At 42.3% G+C, this 16,595-nt stretch overlaps 1 protein-coding gene across 1 annotated transcript in view; it reads left to right on the top strand.

Annotated features, from left to right (window-relative positions):
- The window catches only part of SUSD5 (sushi domain containing 5), a 634,112-nt gene extending 617,828 nt beyond the window's left edge, over positions 1 to 16,284 (top strand). Inside the window, exon 5 of the mRNA XM_078688337.1 lies at positions 12,444 to 16,284. Coding sequence (XP_078544463.1) covers positions 12,444 to 13,690 — 1,247 coding nt within the window. The 3' untranslated portion in view covers positions 13,691 to 16,284. The remainder of the gene's footprint in view (positions 1 to 12,443) is intronic.
- The last annotated feature ends 311 nt before the right edge of the window (positions 16,285 to 16,595 follow it).

The raw sequence follows: 16,595 nt of genomic DNA, 5'->3' as shown, positions 1-16,595 counted from the left end.
TCCTCTACCACTATGGAATCAGAAGCATTTAAAGTAACAATTAGGGAGCATTGTGATAATGCTGTAAGGAAAACGTTAGATGAAGATCTGCAAACACTCAAAGGCTTGTTGCTCCTCCTTGAGAACCAGACCATCGCTTGCTCCTTTTGCACACTTTCTCTTGCAGCACCCCACACTAAACATGCTACCCTACTCAAGCAGCTGTGTCGTGGAAATTATGCTGCTCATGCAGCGAAAACGCGTGCCCCAGGAGACAAAACAGAGCATTCCATCATTACATCCCTGCCAGTACCTTCAGATCGGCCTCCCAGGCTAACTTGGTTGTTCGCAAGTTTAAAAGAGCTACCTGGGGAGGCAAGAGCTTTGCAGTGGCCACTGCCAAACTCTGGAATACAATGCCATTAACACTCAAAACTTCAAAAAAATGTATACATGTTTCAGAAAGCTCTTAAAACGTATTCAACCATTCGTTCATTACGCTTTTCCACCTCTCGTGCTTCACTAGGGCTGTAGTTATTCTCTACTCGGACCCACCCTGATTTGGAGTCAGCACCTAGACACCCGTGGGTAGTAGTGCGCTTTAGAAATCATAATTTCATTTCATTTCATTACTGGCTTGGCTTATCAGACACAAGCATGCACATAGCCCCAACTCTTCAATCCAACTTGCACCTAATGCTTTTGTACTTTTTTAAAATACAAACTGCCTTTTTCTAACAGAATCAGGCTGTATAACCCCAGAACTGCTATCCTGATGGTATCGCTGAGCTCCTCGATGGCATACCATTGCCACAGATTTTCTCAGAACAACACCAGGACCTAGATGCTCCCTTTACCTCAGCTGAAATCAAAGAAGTGACACTGTCAATAGCCATGGGGAAAACCCCTGGTCTTATTGGCTCCCATTGGAATGTTACCAGGCGTGGTCTTGCCTACTTATCCCAAAACTGGAAAACTCTGCAACCACCATGGAGTGCAGCCTACCGCCTGCTCTTAGGGAAGCTCTTCTTGTCTCCATTGCTAAGCAGGGTAAGGATGCAGCTGACCTCTCTTTTTACAGGCCCTTAGCGATCCTTAACACAGATTATAAAATTGCAAGTAACATTCCAGGAGATCGCTTTGCAGGGTACTGCCTGATCCACTCAGAACAGAAGAGGTGTTGTGCCATGAAGGAGCGCATCACTGAATATTTGTAAGCTTTTCAAAGTTATGGAGATCACCCCTTGGTCCTACCTCTATAAACATGCCTGGTCTTGGACCTGGAAAGAGCATTTGACTCCCTGGATTGGTATCTTTTTGAATTATTGAAGAGGTTGGCCTTGGTGGGTGGATGTTACTGATGATTAAGCTGCTTTATACAAACCCCACAGTGCGAGTCCAAATTAGTCCCAATATGTTGGTCCCCATTGCTGTCCACTAAGGCACTAGGCAGTCTGCCTGCTGTCTCCCTTCTTGTGTTGTGATGGAGGCCATAGTTATTATTTGCATTGTGGAGGAACACATGAGTCATTCTCCTGATGACAGAATATGTTATGTTTTGCTCTACACTGATGATATGTTGCTGTATCTAAAAGATGTGACCACAGAACAGGTAAATATCACATATGTCCTTCACACTTTCAATAAGAAGTCTGGCCTGAAGGTTAATTGCAAAAGTCTTGTTGATTTCCCCTTCTACCCACTACACCGGAGACCGAGACAGACTTTGGTGGGGGTCCATTACAGTGGCTACATAAAATGTTTTGATAGCTTGGAATACAAATGTATCACAATGGTCATTACTTACTAGATAGCAACATAACCAGGGCCATGTCAGAGCTCCAAAGCCAGGTCGTCTATAGGGGTACCTCTCTCTAAAATGGCTATGCTCCTTGACCTCCTATAGCTCTCTCTTTGCTAATTTAACAACATACTTACCCTGGAAGTTCTTCTTCACTCTGGACCACCTGATCTGGTGCTACAGCAAGTAGTCTGTAGATTCCGAGCTTTGAACAGTGTTTTCTTGCCTCGCAGCTACAGTGGGTTTGGCTCTGATTGTCAGATATTCATCCTGAAAACACAGCCATATTGCTAGACCACTAAGTATGGAGAAAGGGCTATGGCTCTTGTACCCCTCAGGACAATCTGTCCCCCTCACTCTCACTTGTTGCGAGTAGCCTACTCTTCCGAAGTGGTTTGGGACTTACTGCTCAGACCCTCGCCTAATGTGCCTGCTATCCCACTCTTGAGCTTAGCAGGTACTGTGAGCATCCTAATTGTAGCTGCCTCGGAATGCCAGCATTCTACTGTCTCAGTGAAGCAGAATTCGCCAAGCGTTGGATTGTTCACCCACTAATAGGGAACGTGAGCTGGGTTAGACCGTCGTGAGACAGGTTTGTTTTACCCTACTGATGATGTGTTGTTGATTAAGGGCCCGATTCACAGAACTAACTTAAGACAAAATCCTAAACTTACTCCTTTTGGTATTCACAGAAGTTAGGATTTTGTCTTAAGTTTGTCTTAAGACAGACTTAAGACTAAGTTAAGACAGACTTAAGTTAGGATTTTGTCTTAAGTCTGTCTTAAATCTGTCTTAAGACAGACTTAAGACAAAATCCTAACTTCTGTGAATACCAAAAGGAGTAAGTTTAGGATTTTGTCTTAAGTTAGTTATGTGAATCGGCCCCCTAGTGAGCACGGACAACATCTTTCAAGATGGCCACCTCTTGTCCTTCATTGAGAATATGGAACAATTCAATATTCACAGAAGCCATTTCTTAACTTGTAATGCTCTGATCCGCACACTTCCATTGGATTGGGGCATTCTTTTCAAAGAAAAGTCCACACATGCTGTCAAGCAAAACATCCCCACCATGGGTAATGGCACATGTCTCATCAGCAAGTTAGCCAAAGAATTTGGTGATCACGCTCAGATTTCCCTAGTAGCGATAAATGCGAAGCAGAATTGGAGAAGTCCTTAAATGGGAAAGAATGGGATAGAATACTGGCTTACACATCTATTGTTTCCAGAAATGCCAGATTTAAGCTTATACAATTCTATATTGTGCACAGACCCTACCTACACCTAGGAAAATTAATGTTTTTTTTCTGAGTGCAAGATCTTGCTCCCCTGCTGCCAGTTGCCCAGTGCAAACATGTTACATATGTGATGGCCTGTCCCTTTTTTCCCCAATTTTGGCTAGTAGTCACTTCACATTTTACCCCGGTTATAGGGTACTCAACAATAGGCCTGGGCGGTAAATTCTGTTCCGTTCACAGAATTTGCGGAATTTGGGTAATTTCGTGTTCCGCGGACAACGCTAAATTGCCCAAAATTCTGCGTACTGCGATTTCGCGGAATTTTTTGCTTGTTCGTGTTCTCAAATGCGTGTTTGCGAGATATTTCCCTCAAGCACGCAAGCAGCGATTGCGAACAGTAAAAAAGCATTGCGAACAAGCAATTCCGCTTGTTCGCGGAATTTCTGCGTGTTCGCAGAGATTTTGTACCGTTTCGCGGAGATTTGCGTAACGCAATTAAGCAAATTCCACCCACCCCTACTCCACACTACGCCCTTGGGAGGTTTGCGCCTTAGGGTTACTAAAAAGCACCAAGGAAAAAAAGCTCAAAGTCCACTTCCTGGATCTTGCTTGGCTGCTTACAAAGCACACCATGATGCGATATTGGAAGGCATGCGCTCCCCCACCACAGGTTCCCATGTGGCACCAGTCGGTAGGACCACGGGCAGAATTTGAAACTAGAGCACTCAGAAGGGAGGACTCCAGGCATCTGACGTAATCGCAAGGATGGGATGACTTGCTGATAGCATTTCGGACAGGAATCAAGGATTGCACCTTTCCACCTTAAATGTACTATCAAGCAGAGCAAAATCGCACTGCAATTTAGATATCACTTGCTGGGACTCCATTTTTCCCTGCTCACTTGATTGATTATATAGACTGATGTTCACTCTGTGGCGAGAAAGGAAGAATGGTTTTGCCTCTGGTCTGGTTCCCTACTCATCCCTAGGTGCTTGACCTGTTACCAATGCTGGATTATTAATGTCCAGAAGTGTTTCACCACCATAAATCATTTCCCAATGAATCATTGCCTCATTTGCCTCTTGTAACCTCTATGGTGAGCCATTCATACTCCCAAGCTCATCTCACTCTTCCTCTTTATCGCTCTCACATGTCCCATGATGGAGCAGCATAATCGAACGGTTTTACGCCGGTGTACATTTCCTAACACCCTCAAGTGAAATCCATGGTATATGCTGGCTTCCATTGCCAAGGCTCACTGGCAGCCGCTCAGACATTGCTGTACACCACAGGCAAGCACTGTATCGTGCTGTTGTACTAATTATTCTTTTTGTGCCTGTTTTTTAACCCTGTGCAGTCTGTTAGAGTAAACTGACTAAACTACTTGGTAAGTTGCAGCTGATAAAGCAAGCAAACTTGAGTAAATGTGTAAATGTTCACCATCCAATTCACTTGACAAGTGTATAATGCTGTGACAAACTGAAGGCCGCATTGTAATGACAAGATTTCTCTAAATAACAATAACAACATTCTCAATAAAATATGTTATAAAAGGAACATATATTCCAGCAGCAGCAACTCCTGTATGTGCCTACGATGTAATTGTGACTCCTGCAACTAGCAACAAACCGATGGAAGGAATGCTTGATTTAATTACAGCCACCAGCTGTCATTCTAGGTTGCATTCCAATCCATAGCTTTTGCTAATTCTGCTCGTTAGACAGAAACCAGCCATAAGTAAGTCAACCCTGGACCAACCCAGACGCAATATTCACTGTGCTAGAGGGCTCAGAATGCACATCAACAATGAGGCTCAAGTAGGCAGATACTGGCCTGCGGTTGCTTGTGTTGCCATGTGGAGAGGATCTGACCACACTGTTCGGATGGACTCTTCCTCAAGGGGCATGCTCAAGTCTGGCTTGTGTATGGCTGGTCTATGTCTAAAGTGGCACAGTCGGTGAAAGACTAAAGACTATAGACTGGAGTACAGCCCAGCCGATGGCCTGTGACTGAGATTAATGCAAGTATTCCTTCCATCACTTTGTTGTTTGTTGCGACAAACACAATTGTATTATAGACAATACCTTTGTCCATTAATAAAATCATATCTTGTTTTTATAAAGTGCTTCATACCACACTGTAAAGAACAAATATTCTAATTAACTAATTTATGGTACTCAATTTACCAACCTTTGGAAAGCTGGAAGGCTGTGTTAGCTTTCCAAGCAACCAAAATCATAACCTCTCAATCACTACCTCTTTCACAGTCAAATGTTCAACTCACTTAGACATTCATCTGCTGCTGTATTACTTGACAGAAGAATGATAGGAATCCCTGTCATCACCTGACTGTGGTATGTAATGGTAAAATATGTTGTCTGTGTGACATGCATCCTGGCGCTGAAGAAGGAGTGTACCAATTGGGGGAGAACCAACAAGTGGGAGAACGAAGAGCATCATAAGCCTGAAGACGGATAGCATGTGAAAATGTCCTTGACATAAGAGGGTCAATATTGTGTAGGGCTTAAAATACGTGGCTTGAAAATTTAAAGGCAAGGGGTCCGATTCAAAGAAGTAATCTGAGACGAAAGTCTAACTTTACGAATTTCGGTATTAACAAAGGGCATTAACGAGTAGTAAAGTTAGACTTTTGGTCTAAGTTTCGACCAAAAGTCTAACTTAGACCAAAAGTCTAACTTTAGTAGTAGTACAGTTAAACTTTTTGTCTAAGTTAGACTTTTGGTCTAAACTTAGACCAAAAGTCTAACTTTAGTAGTAGTAAAGTTAGACTTTTGGTCTAAACTTGGACCAAAAGTCTAACTTTACTACTCATAAATGCCCTTTGTGAATACTGAAAGTCATAAAGTTAGACTTTCGCCTCAGATTACTTCTGTAAATCAGGCCCAATGAGTTTAGTTGAAGGGAGCCGATGCAGCTTCTTTAGTTCGGCGAACAGAATCTTGAGGCGTTAGTCCTAAAATAATATGGGCAGCTGAGTTCTGAACTGTTCGAAGGCACTGAAGAAGATATTTAGGGCGCCTTAACACCTTCCCTGCTGGACACATTCCCCTGCTGTGCTCGGGGTAAGGGGGGCGCGCACAGCACCCCCGTGCTCATGACGAGCTGAGCTCGTCATGCAGCACAGTGCTCGTGTGCTCATGAGCACACGAGAACCGTGGCTCATGACGAGCTGAGCTCGTCATGGGCATGGAAGGGGTTAATTATAAGGAGTTGTTGTATTCCAAGTGTGAGTTTTTAAGGTATGAATGAGTGTTTTGCACACATGCAGAAGGCGAAAAACAAAATCTGTTTTTAAAATCTCATTGTACGTAAAATAGCTCCAACCAGGTTGATTTGTTCTGCAAATGACAATTTGTGGTAAAATAAAAAGCTGAAGTTTTTGGTGGAAGGAACGGAAAGTAGAAGGTCCAGGTCTGAGGGCTACAATGTAGATGGCCCTGGAGAAGGTTGCCAAATAAGATGGTTTTGATTTTTCCTTTCTTTAGTTTGAAGCAGTTAGTGGTCATCCAGTCTGCCACTGAGGTTAAGCAGGATCTGAAAGCTGATCCCATGGCACCAGGGTTATTACTGGCATATGACACGAAATCCAAACCAAATAAGCAGACTAGTAGGGCTACTAGGGAGGTGCACACATGATTTGTACTGGAGATTGTGCCTCTTGTCAAATCTCACACAAGACATTTGCGCGCCCTAGTGTATCATAATTTTTAGCACAAGTGTGGTCGATAATGACATCAGCGCACAATTTAAGAAAGGGGCTATGCACTTTTCTCCAATTCACATCACACAGCAGTGCCTATTTTCATGCAGCGTTCCTGTGCTTCATTTTGATAAGCAGAGCACTCTCTTACCAGATTTTTTGTAAATCGGGGATTTAGTGTATACAGTCGGATGACATAAAAAGCAGGCAAACAAATATTTCAGAGACTTATAGTAACAAACCACAAAAAAGTTTACGATTAACAAAATTTTCTAGAATAATTTTGAAAACTTTATTTGAAGTTCTGAACTTGCTCATTTATTGCTAGTTTAATATAGATGAATATGTGCATTACTCTCAACTCACTTCAGAGACACACATTCAAACACGCACATCCCTAACCATTATTCCTAACAATTAGTTAGCCATCTCTTCAAACACCAATCAGTTCATCTCTTTCCTCTTTTTGATAATGCACTCTTACCATCACTCAACCCATAAGCCCATTCGCATCCACATTCTTATCATATTGCCATGCAAGATCTACAAAAGGTGTAGTAAAACTAGTACAGCATGTAGGATGCATACAGGAATTACTTATAATCATATGGAATGAAGAGCATTTTTTTGTCAAAGCAGAACCGGCACCAATCTTAAACATACTCATGTATTCCTTCCCTTCCTGCATGCTCTCACCATCACTCATTCGCATATGAAACACACGTGAGTCATTCTCTTATGCACCACCAGTTATGCACACAGAATATAAACAGGTTCCATTTAATCCTTCCTACCCATTATCACCCAGCGTTCTGTGTCATTCACACGCACACTCTGCAAGCACCCTAGTCTCTCACACTTGCAGTCCCCATTTCTCACTGTCTTCTCCTCTTTATTTATTGTCAAGTTTTCTATAGAGCATACTAGCCCAAAATAGGTACTAAACCATATTATATTTCATACATAGGTGCAGGATAGAGTGAATTCATTTAATTTTATGATACAAAATTAATATTTCTAATATTAGAATTAATGTTGTACTTATTAGATTATTTTTAACTTTACTTATAATTAGTTTATGTGTGTATGTTTGTAATGTTTGTAAGATAATATTATTGGGATAAGGTCAAGGATAGACTGACAGGTCAGTGTTACTGCTCCTTGAAGAGGCGAGCCTTCAGGTTTTTCTGAACTGTAGTAGAGTCAATGCTGATCTGATGTCCAAGGAATGCTGTATCAGGCCCTGGGAGCATAAAAAAGAAAGCTTTCTTTCTAGTTTTTTCCATCTTGCAATATCTTGTCTCCAGCCTGGCGAAATCCAGGCTCCTGGTTGTGACTTGTCATCCAGATCCAGCTAGTTTATTTCTCAAGTTAGCTGAGGAAATGTTGTTGAGTGCTGTATACGTGGTGCAGCGGACCCTGAAGAAGGCTTCAGGAGGTGCCAGTGTAGGTCTTTTAACATGGGGGTGATGTGGTTGAATTTCTTTGAAATTCTTGATGAGATGTGCTGCTGCATGTACGACACCTTTCCAGACTGCTAGGGTAGTATATGGGAAACCACTGAGCAAGATATTGCCTCCATCTAAATAGGAGAGGATTAAAGCTTGTACAGTTTTTCTGACGTCCTATTTTGGAAGAAACACCGTAATTGTATTCAAGAGGGAAAGTTAATAGTCTTGAGTATGGCTTTGCTTTGGTTGGTTGGTTCAATTATGGGGCTCCAGGAGTTTTTATCTTCTCCATTCTTCTCCTGTTTTAGAATAGTACTTTTATTTGTGTTAAGCTCTTGAGGGGGAACATCCTTTACAACGCAACTTTTACCCCGCACTACCATTACAACGCAACCATTACAACGCAAGTCATTACAACGGCTTGCGCTGGAGGGCGCTGGAGGATAGGGAATAGCTTAATTTTCTATCCAACACCTTCCCTACTATCCACGGGGACTGGAGTTGGAATAGAAAATTAAACTATTCCACTATCCAACGCAAGTCATTGTAACGACTTGTGTTGTAAAAACTGTGTTGTAATGGCATGCGTGGTAAAAGCATGCGTTGTGATGTCATACAACCGCTCTTGCGTGTGCCAGGGTGCTGAAACTTGGGTCTGATGGATCTGGTTTTCAGTGGAGCGTTCAATGAGAGTTTTCAGAATGGTGTTGTAGATGGTAGGAGAGTATTGACATTTGTGGTAGGCTTGAAGTGTTCTGGCAGGTTGTTTAGTGCTTTAGTGTATTCTTTCCAAATGGTTGTCTTTGATAGAGTTGTAGGTTATTTCCCTCTTTTTTTTTGTCCTTGAGGCTGCGGTGTAGTATATGCAAAGGGGAAGGGGATGGTGAAGTGGTCGATCTAGTCCAGGATAATAGGTATGTGGTTGTGGCTGTTAGAGGACACTGATTGCATGAGTTTCAGTCTTTTGCTCACTCAGACAGAAGACAGAAATACACCCTCTTAAGCAACAAAAGCTGTATTCATTACAAAAAAACAGATGTGGCTTATTTTCATGCACCAGCGGCTGCTTTTTAGTTGTCACCCCAAAGATGATGCAAGGACATGTGCGCTGCTGTTGCGGGCCAGACTGCTTGCTTTCATGTTCTTAGAGTCAGGAGCTGGCCCATGCCAGATGGAAATCTCACTTTTCCGGTTTGTCTCTCTTTTAATTGTTTATATAATGTGTTCCATCATGCACATTTATATTTTTCCCATACTACACCCAGTGCTTCACCATTTGCCCATGGTGTTGTATGGCGCAGTTGTTAATCAAGGCCAAAATTAGATCCGAGATCAGACCCACATTTCGCGTACAAGTCAGAGAATTTGAAACTCCTCTGTGTGTTGGGGGAAGACTCCCTCACCTCTCACCAAGAACATTTTAGAAATAATGGGTCCACAAGGTACGTGTTACTTGCAAACGCGCTTTCAATGGTGAATCATAGCTCCTCATCCAGCCATTAAAGCAGGTACTTGCTTAAACCATCATGAAATGTCTGAGCTTCAGCCGATCAGGAAATGCCAGAATGCACATTTTATTGAGAGAGACACAATTTATTGAGTAATATTTCACTGCTTGTCCTGCATCACTGTGCATGTGGATGATTGCACTTGATACTAACCAGTAATCTTCATTACTCCAAGCCCTAGTCCTCATCACAACCATTGTTGCCCAACCCGCTGCTCTCTTAAAGATTTTCAGATAAAGTTGCCCTTTGTCCTAGCTTTCATACCTTTCCAAGGTTTCATCAGTGTTCAATTGTCCACATGATTTGTTTTATCAAGTTTACTACACCTCTCCCTCTTCTAGATGTCCACAAAGTATTTTCTTAATATCTTCAGACAACAGCATCTAGTCATAGAACACATTTTCTTTTTGTAACATTTGGCCTATCAGGCCTGGGGAAACATCCTACTTTGGCTACATTTTGCAAACTGATCTGATTTGCTATTTCGTCACTGTCAGCTTATTTGGTCAAGGGGTTCTTCTTACAGTCCAACATACAAGGTCGATCTACCTCAGGTATGACCACCTCTCTGGTGATTTTTAAAAGGACTTCTTTAGGGGACATTTAAATACCAGATACTTGGGCAACACTCCACACAGTCGCAACTCCACAGTAGAGTCTCAAACTGGAGGGCTCACAACTCCACAGCCTTTTAGTGTAGCACCTATGGGAAATGCTAAAGGGGCAAGACCTGCCTAAAGGACTCCCTTTATAATACTACAGATTCTGCTGACTCATTCCACATATTGTAAGCGGCTCAGGAGACAGATGGCCATCTTGTGTTGAATAAAGGGCACACTTGGTGCACACCTCCTGACTACAGAAGCCAATTCTGAGTCTCTAAAACATACAAAATGCCTGGCCTCAAAAAGCATTCAGGATGCTGGGCAAAAACAAAGGTAGGATATCAGATAGCATGTGGTCAGGCCACCCAGAGCTTGTTTCAGCACACAGGGACATTCTCATCCCAACGTCCTTAGTGAAACATGTTTACCTCTATGGATGCAACTGTTTGAACATTGTGGAAGCTCAGCTACAGCTCAGTCAAGACTTGAGACTTTGTTGCCTGTAGCCAGGCAGTTTATACGAGACAATACTCTATTTACCTAAAAATGGTAACTGACACTTCATTTGAGCGTCACTACCGATATAACTAAGTATGTCTGAGAGTGCATACCCCACAATGTAGCTGGGACCTTAACATTGCGCCGCTCCTCGCTAAGACCAGGCTGGAGTTCTTGAATGGGCTTCCCTGCCACTCTCTGTTACTAGAGCAGAAGGTAAACACTGTCTTTTCCATTTTACACTGTAAAGGTTAACAAAATATATTTCCCTTTCCCCATCAATGGATTCACTGAATTCAGCTTGTTTTAGGAATTAGAGAACGAAATTGAATTTCCATACCATGTCGAGCTCTTATTCACTACTTTTATCTCCTTATACTTTGAAATCATATTTATTATTCTTATAATACAAGAGAGCCTGCAATGACTATATAAAAGCCATTCTCTCATTTCCTTTTTACAGGTGACTTGTGATGCTCCTAGTCACCTGTAATAAAATATTTACATAGCCATTCAATTGTAATAACGTATTACAGTTGAGTTCTGACATCAACACTTCTACAGCCTAGGGAAAAGGCAGTTCACAGAGCATAGTTAAAGCTGCAGTGTCACAAATGAAAATGAAACATGGCTTTTCCTTCTTCTGCTCTGTTGTTCTAGATGAACAGTGACAAGCAGAAAGGAGATATTTATGGCAACATATGTATTTTTCTATGATTTAGGTAATTTTAGGAAAGATAGAATCTCTCTGTATGTTTCTATAAATTATGTGCTACTTTTAAATCTGACTTGTATTAAACTGATTCTAATATCTTTTTGCAACACATATCGAACTTCTTTTAGGTGTTTTCAATTTTCCACTAGAGATTCTGTTTTTATTCTTCATTTTTTCATGTTTAAAAACATCTTATCTCATTGTAAATTGATACTTGTATAGCGCACTACTCACCCGCAAGGGTCTCAAGGCGCTTGTACGAATACCGCTGTGGAACCCATCCTGGCTTTCCCTGTGAGGTGTCCACTCCTGGGCACCCCCAAGGTGGAGGCCAGGCATCCTTAGCGTTGTGGGAGCCATTGTGGAGATTAAGCAAGCTATTGCCCAGAGTTGCAGAGTGGGACTCCGTGATTGGAATAGGCACCGAGGCGAGAATTATCAGGTCTGTGGAATTTTTGAGCCCAAGACCCGCCGAGGCGGGGAATTGAACCCTGGTCCCGGGCTAGACCTCTGCATCAGGGTCTGCCGCTCTAACCATTGAGCCACACTTCTCCACATTCACATAAAAGAACAACACAACAGGAATTTAAACACTTTGTGAGAAGGGTCATGGTGTATCCATGTAATATAAAGAATGAAGTACCCCATGATGCACATTATAAGGAAAATCTTAAGTCAGCTCGGGGTTCCATGACCATAGAAAGGAACTCTGCCTTTTTCCTCCATATGGTTCCAAAACTTTAGTGACTTGCAATATTCTTTATAATGTATAGACTGGGGTACTTTATCTTGTACCTTAAAATAATCACTAAATACATTTTAAGAATGCAAATGAATTTTGATTGTATTTTAGTCACATCAATACATAATATATTTTCAAATGACTGTTTTCCTGGCTATTAAAACAAGGTACTATTTTTGTTACAGATGACGCACTGCCACATATCGACTACGAGGACAAGTTTCCAGATGACAGAACTATGTCACTCACAGAACCTGATGAGGATGATGGTGAGGAAGATGGAGAAGTAGAGGAATTCCCATTCAGCAAAGAAATGGAAACTGGCCAGGAAGAAGCTCAGGGAATTTTTGATTTGATTGAAACTGAAAGCAAAGCACCTACTGAATCTCCGGTGTCATTGCTGAGCCAAAAGCACTTGTTTTGGTTCCCTCCTGAGGTATTTAATGAGCCAGAAGGAGAGAGGGAACAGGAAGGTGGCACAAAAACAGACTTCTCTAATGGCAACAACCACATCGGAGTGAAAACGGACTTCAGTGAACCTGGCACTAAAGTAGTCTCTGATAATGAAGAATTTCCTATTGGACACTCTGTGGTGACTAAAGATACCAAGACAAAAGAATTGGTAGCCAGCACTGATGAGTCTTGGCTTGATGGTTATCCAGTGACACTGGATGCTGTGGAGGAAGGAGAAAAAAGGGATGGGTCAATGGAACTTGATGAAGTTACACTTTTGGCAACTGATCAACCAAATTACGGTGAGGATAAAAAAAAAGGTGTCACCACACCCATTGCAGAGAGAGATGTAAACCATATTGTGGTTTCTCCAACAGAGTTTCTGAATTATGGTATTAAACGTGCACAGGTTCCTCTGACCCCAGTGATTGCCCCAGAAAATGGAACTACCGGTAAAAGGAATGATGACATGGGTGGGTACATTCCAACAACAGAAGGGTTTTTTACAACAAAAGAGCCTACTACCGCTGAAGAATTGTTTGAACTCCCGGGGACACCACCGACCGCCGTTTTGGAAACCTATGTGACAGTGAGGCCCATTGATCACATTCCAGCTCCTACTGAGGCAGGAGAAACTACAACATACCTCACCCCAGAAGATGGCAAAACTAGGCCTGAACAAGCCACAGTTGGTTCCACTGATACCTCAACTTTAGAAGGAGCCTCGGAAGGACGGACTGTAAAATACGAGCTGGGGGGAGAACGCCTCGCTACTTCTGAGCCGTGTTCTAAGGACTGTCAAGGCTCCAGCCATGGTCTACTGATTGCAGTGGTTGTAACTGTTCTGTGCTTACTACTGTTATCCACTGTATTGGCAGTGTGGTGCTACAAAAAACGGCAACAGAAGAGCTCTGTCTATAAACTGAATGGCAAAGGCCAGACTAGACACCCCCAACACATCGAAATGCAGAAAGTATAATCTTTTCTTCAACCGCAAGTCATTAACAAATAATATGCTGATTCGTCAGATGTCAAGGCACAGCTGGCGTGCTCTGTGGCACTGTAAAGGTCCATTGTTTTTGGCCCTGACCTAACAAGTGAAATATTTCAATGTTTTTTAAAGATAAACTGCATTCTTGCTGCAAGGACTTCAAGACTTCTCCGTCGAGATGCAGAATGCATGCAGTTGTTTCCAAGGACAATCTACAGGTGCTGGGCTCGTTAGGTGGTATCGGACATGTAACTGCTGTGGTTGTGCTTGGTTCATGTTACATGACTACTGACTCTAAAATACGAATCTGCAATTTTGTCTGCAGCCAACAAGGGTCAAAACAATGATGAAAGCCATTACCTTTGAGGTGCTCCATTTTCTATAGTTTTGTTTACTGATTTGTAAAAGCACACTTTGTTCACAGGCACACTGAATGATAATATTCATCTACACTAAGCCGAGCAAAAGTGATCATGATTTCATTTAAGGGATTTTAACAAACACGCTAAATTCAATCTTATGAAAATAGCGGACATGCACCAAACAGAAATCCCAAACTTAACCCTCTTCTCTTTAGGAGGTAGAAGCTGTTTCCCTTGTAATTATTCCTTTTATGGAATCCAGACGTTCTCTCTGGCTGCGAGGCAGTGTTTGAAAGGCTTGGATTTCTAAAATAGAACAAAGAAAAATACAGTAATTCAGTGCAGACATTTTAAAATAAACGTGAAATATAATGTGCTGTTCCAACAACTTAGCTACAATAATAAACTAAAACGGAAGCAACCCCAGCATAAAGTGGCAGCTATTTGTGCCTTTAGAGGGGACACAACTCAGTCCAGTGCAGGGTCTTCCTGCTTGGGGAAGGTGGATTGATTGAGACATTCACAGAGAATGGACACTATTGGCTGGAAACGGCCTGTTTGCAGTATCCTGCCGCTCTTTGCACCCAGGAGCCAGATTTTTGAAAAGTGCCTTTCAAGGAAGCTTCTTTTGCAAATCTGACTGCATGGCCCAGATGTGCAAAACACTTGCTTAATATGTGCCTTTCAGTACTACTTCCTTACCGTTTATATTTTATTACACCATATTGCACATTGTAAACAAAACATTATGCCTGCCACACACACACAAACAGCATATACTTAAATGCAAAGTTAATAGGCTATTACCTAGTCCTTGATAGTATGGAGATAGTTATTTTCAATTGTAAGATGTAAACTGGGGGTTAGTAAGCAGTGATTTCTCGTGTTAGTTTGACGGTGCTATGGTAACAGTGAATTTGTCCTCTGCGCTGTATATTAGACAGTCATGAGAAATATTACACACTGGTTCTTTCTGAGCTGAGTTGGGAGGGGTTAGGGCAGTGGTGAAATAACACCATAAGCTTAGTCCTAAAATAGCAATGAGGACCGGGAAGCGAATGTGCATAAACATAGGTACATCAAAAATAAATCCAAAAAGGAGCAAAGGGGATAAGAACGATATGACGATACCCCTATAAAAATAGGATTACTATTCCCCAAGCTAGATAGGTAATGCAAAGCAAGGACAAGTTATTACGAGACAGCTCCCTCTCCACTGTTAGAAACAGATCGGAAAGACCCACTTTTCACCGAAAATGGTGATGAAAACCAAACAAAGAAAACAAAAGATGGTTTGTAGTAACAACAATGAAAATACAAAGTATTCTTCCCATACAGTAGGTTAAATCGCAATGCATTAGTCACATGTATCTCTAAACCTATCACTTAACTTCATATTCATACTAGTTTTCTATCCTGGATCAGAAATAATCAACAGTGGAATACAGTATAATCTTTTGAGAAACATTTAATATCTAACTATGAACAGCACCGTTTATAACATAAAGTCAACCACCAACTAGACCTAACTTCTCCTTGTTGTGCAGCAATCAACATCGATCGTAAGATAAAACTGTCTAAAATTTCTCGAAAGTGCCTCAGCTTAACATTCATCTCTTTTGCAAGAAGGAAGGTGATTTTTCTTGGACATCTACTCCAAAGACAGAGCATCATCAGTGGCTTCAACGTGTGATGATTTATCATCAACAAAATGAAGGAGGGAACAAGCATAGTGGTTTTCCATGATTGCTTTCTCCCAATCAAGAAATATATAATCAACCAGGCAACCAGGATGTAAGGGGTATTGACAAAGAACATGCTTAAATTCAGGGGCCCATAATTACTCATTTGGATCTCATAAAAATGTAAGACAAACCCTCAACCACCACCCTAGGTGGCATGCTTCATCACCGTATTTGCCTCATCTGTCCAAAATTCTTATAGGCTCCCTGTTTTCAGATGGTGCCTTATTTTGCAAGTAAAAGTGACTCGTTTTGTTTATGGTGGGAATCCAACTACTTAGGGGCCGATTACGATGGCGGACGAACTTGAGTACGTCCACCATTGTCATGGTAATTGGGACCGTCTGCCTAATATATGGCGGCGGTCCCGCCCATGGAATTACAATGCGATCGCCATGGTGGCAGTCGCACTGGGTATGTTTACCATGGCGGCGGGTGCTGCAGGCTGCAGCACCCACCGCAATGGTAAAATTGCAGGGTTTACATTTCCCTGCACTACGTGGCAGGCACCATGTGGTGCCTGTCACATAGTACAGGGAAATGTAGGGGGGCACCATAGGTGGCCCCCAAGTGCAGAAAGAAAGTGCCCCTGCTGAAGGGGGGCCTGCAACGGGCCCCTGAAGTCAATCTCCGCCAGCCTTTGAATGGCGGGTGAACCTCCATTCAAGGCTGGCGGAGATGAAGCATCCTAATATGGTGGACTGTGCCCGTTAGGCACCGCCACCATTCTAGGTATGCTTTCCCGGTCTGCCAGTCAATTGGAACGATTGCCTGTGGCGGACCCATAGC

Source organism: Lissotriton helveticus, chromosome 4_1 (genome assembly GCF_964261635.1).
Source record: "Lissotriton helveticus chromosome 4_1, aLisHel1.1, whole genome shotgun sequence".
In the NCBI taxonomy this organism is placed as follows: domain Eukaryota; kingdom Metazoa; phylum Chordata; class Amphibia; order Caudata; family Salamandridae; genus Lissotriton; species Lissotriton helveticus.
This window is presented reverse-complemented; position numbering and strand designations above follow the sequence as displayed.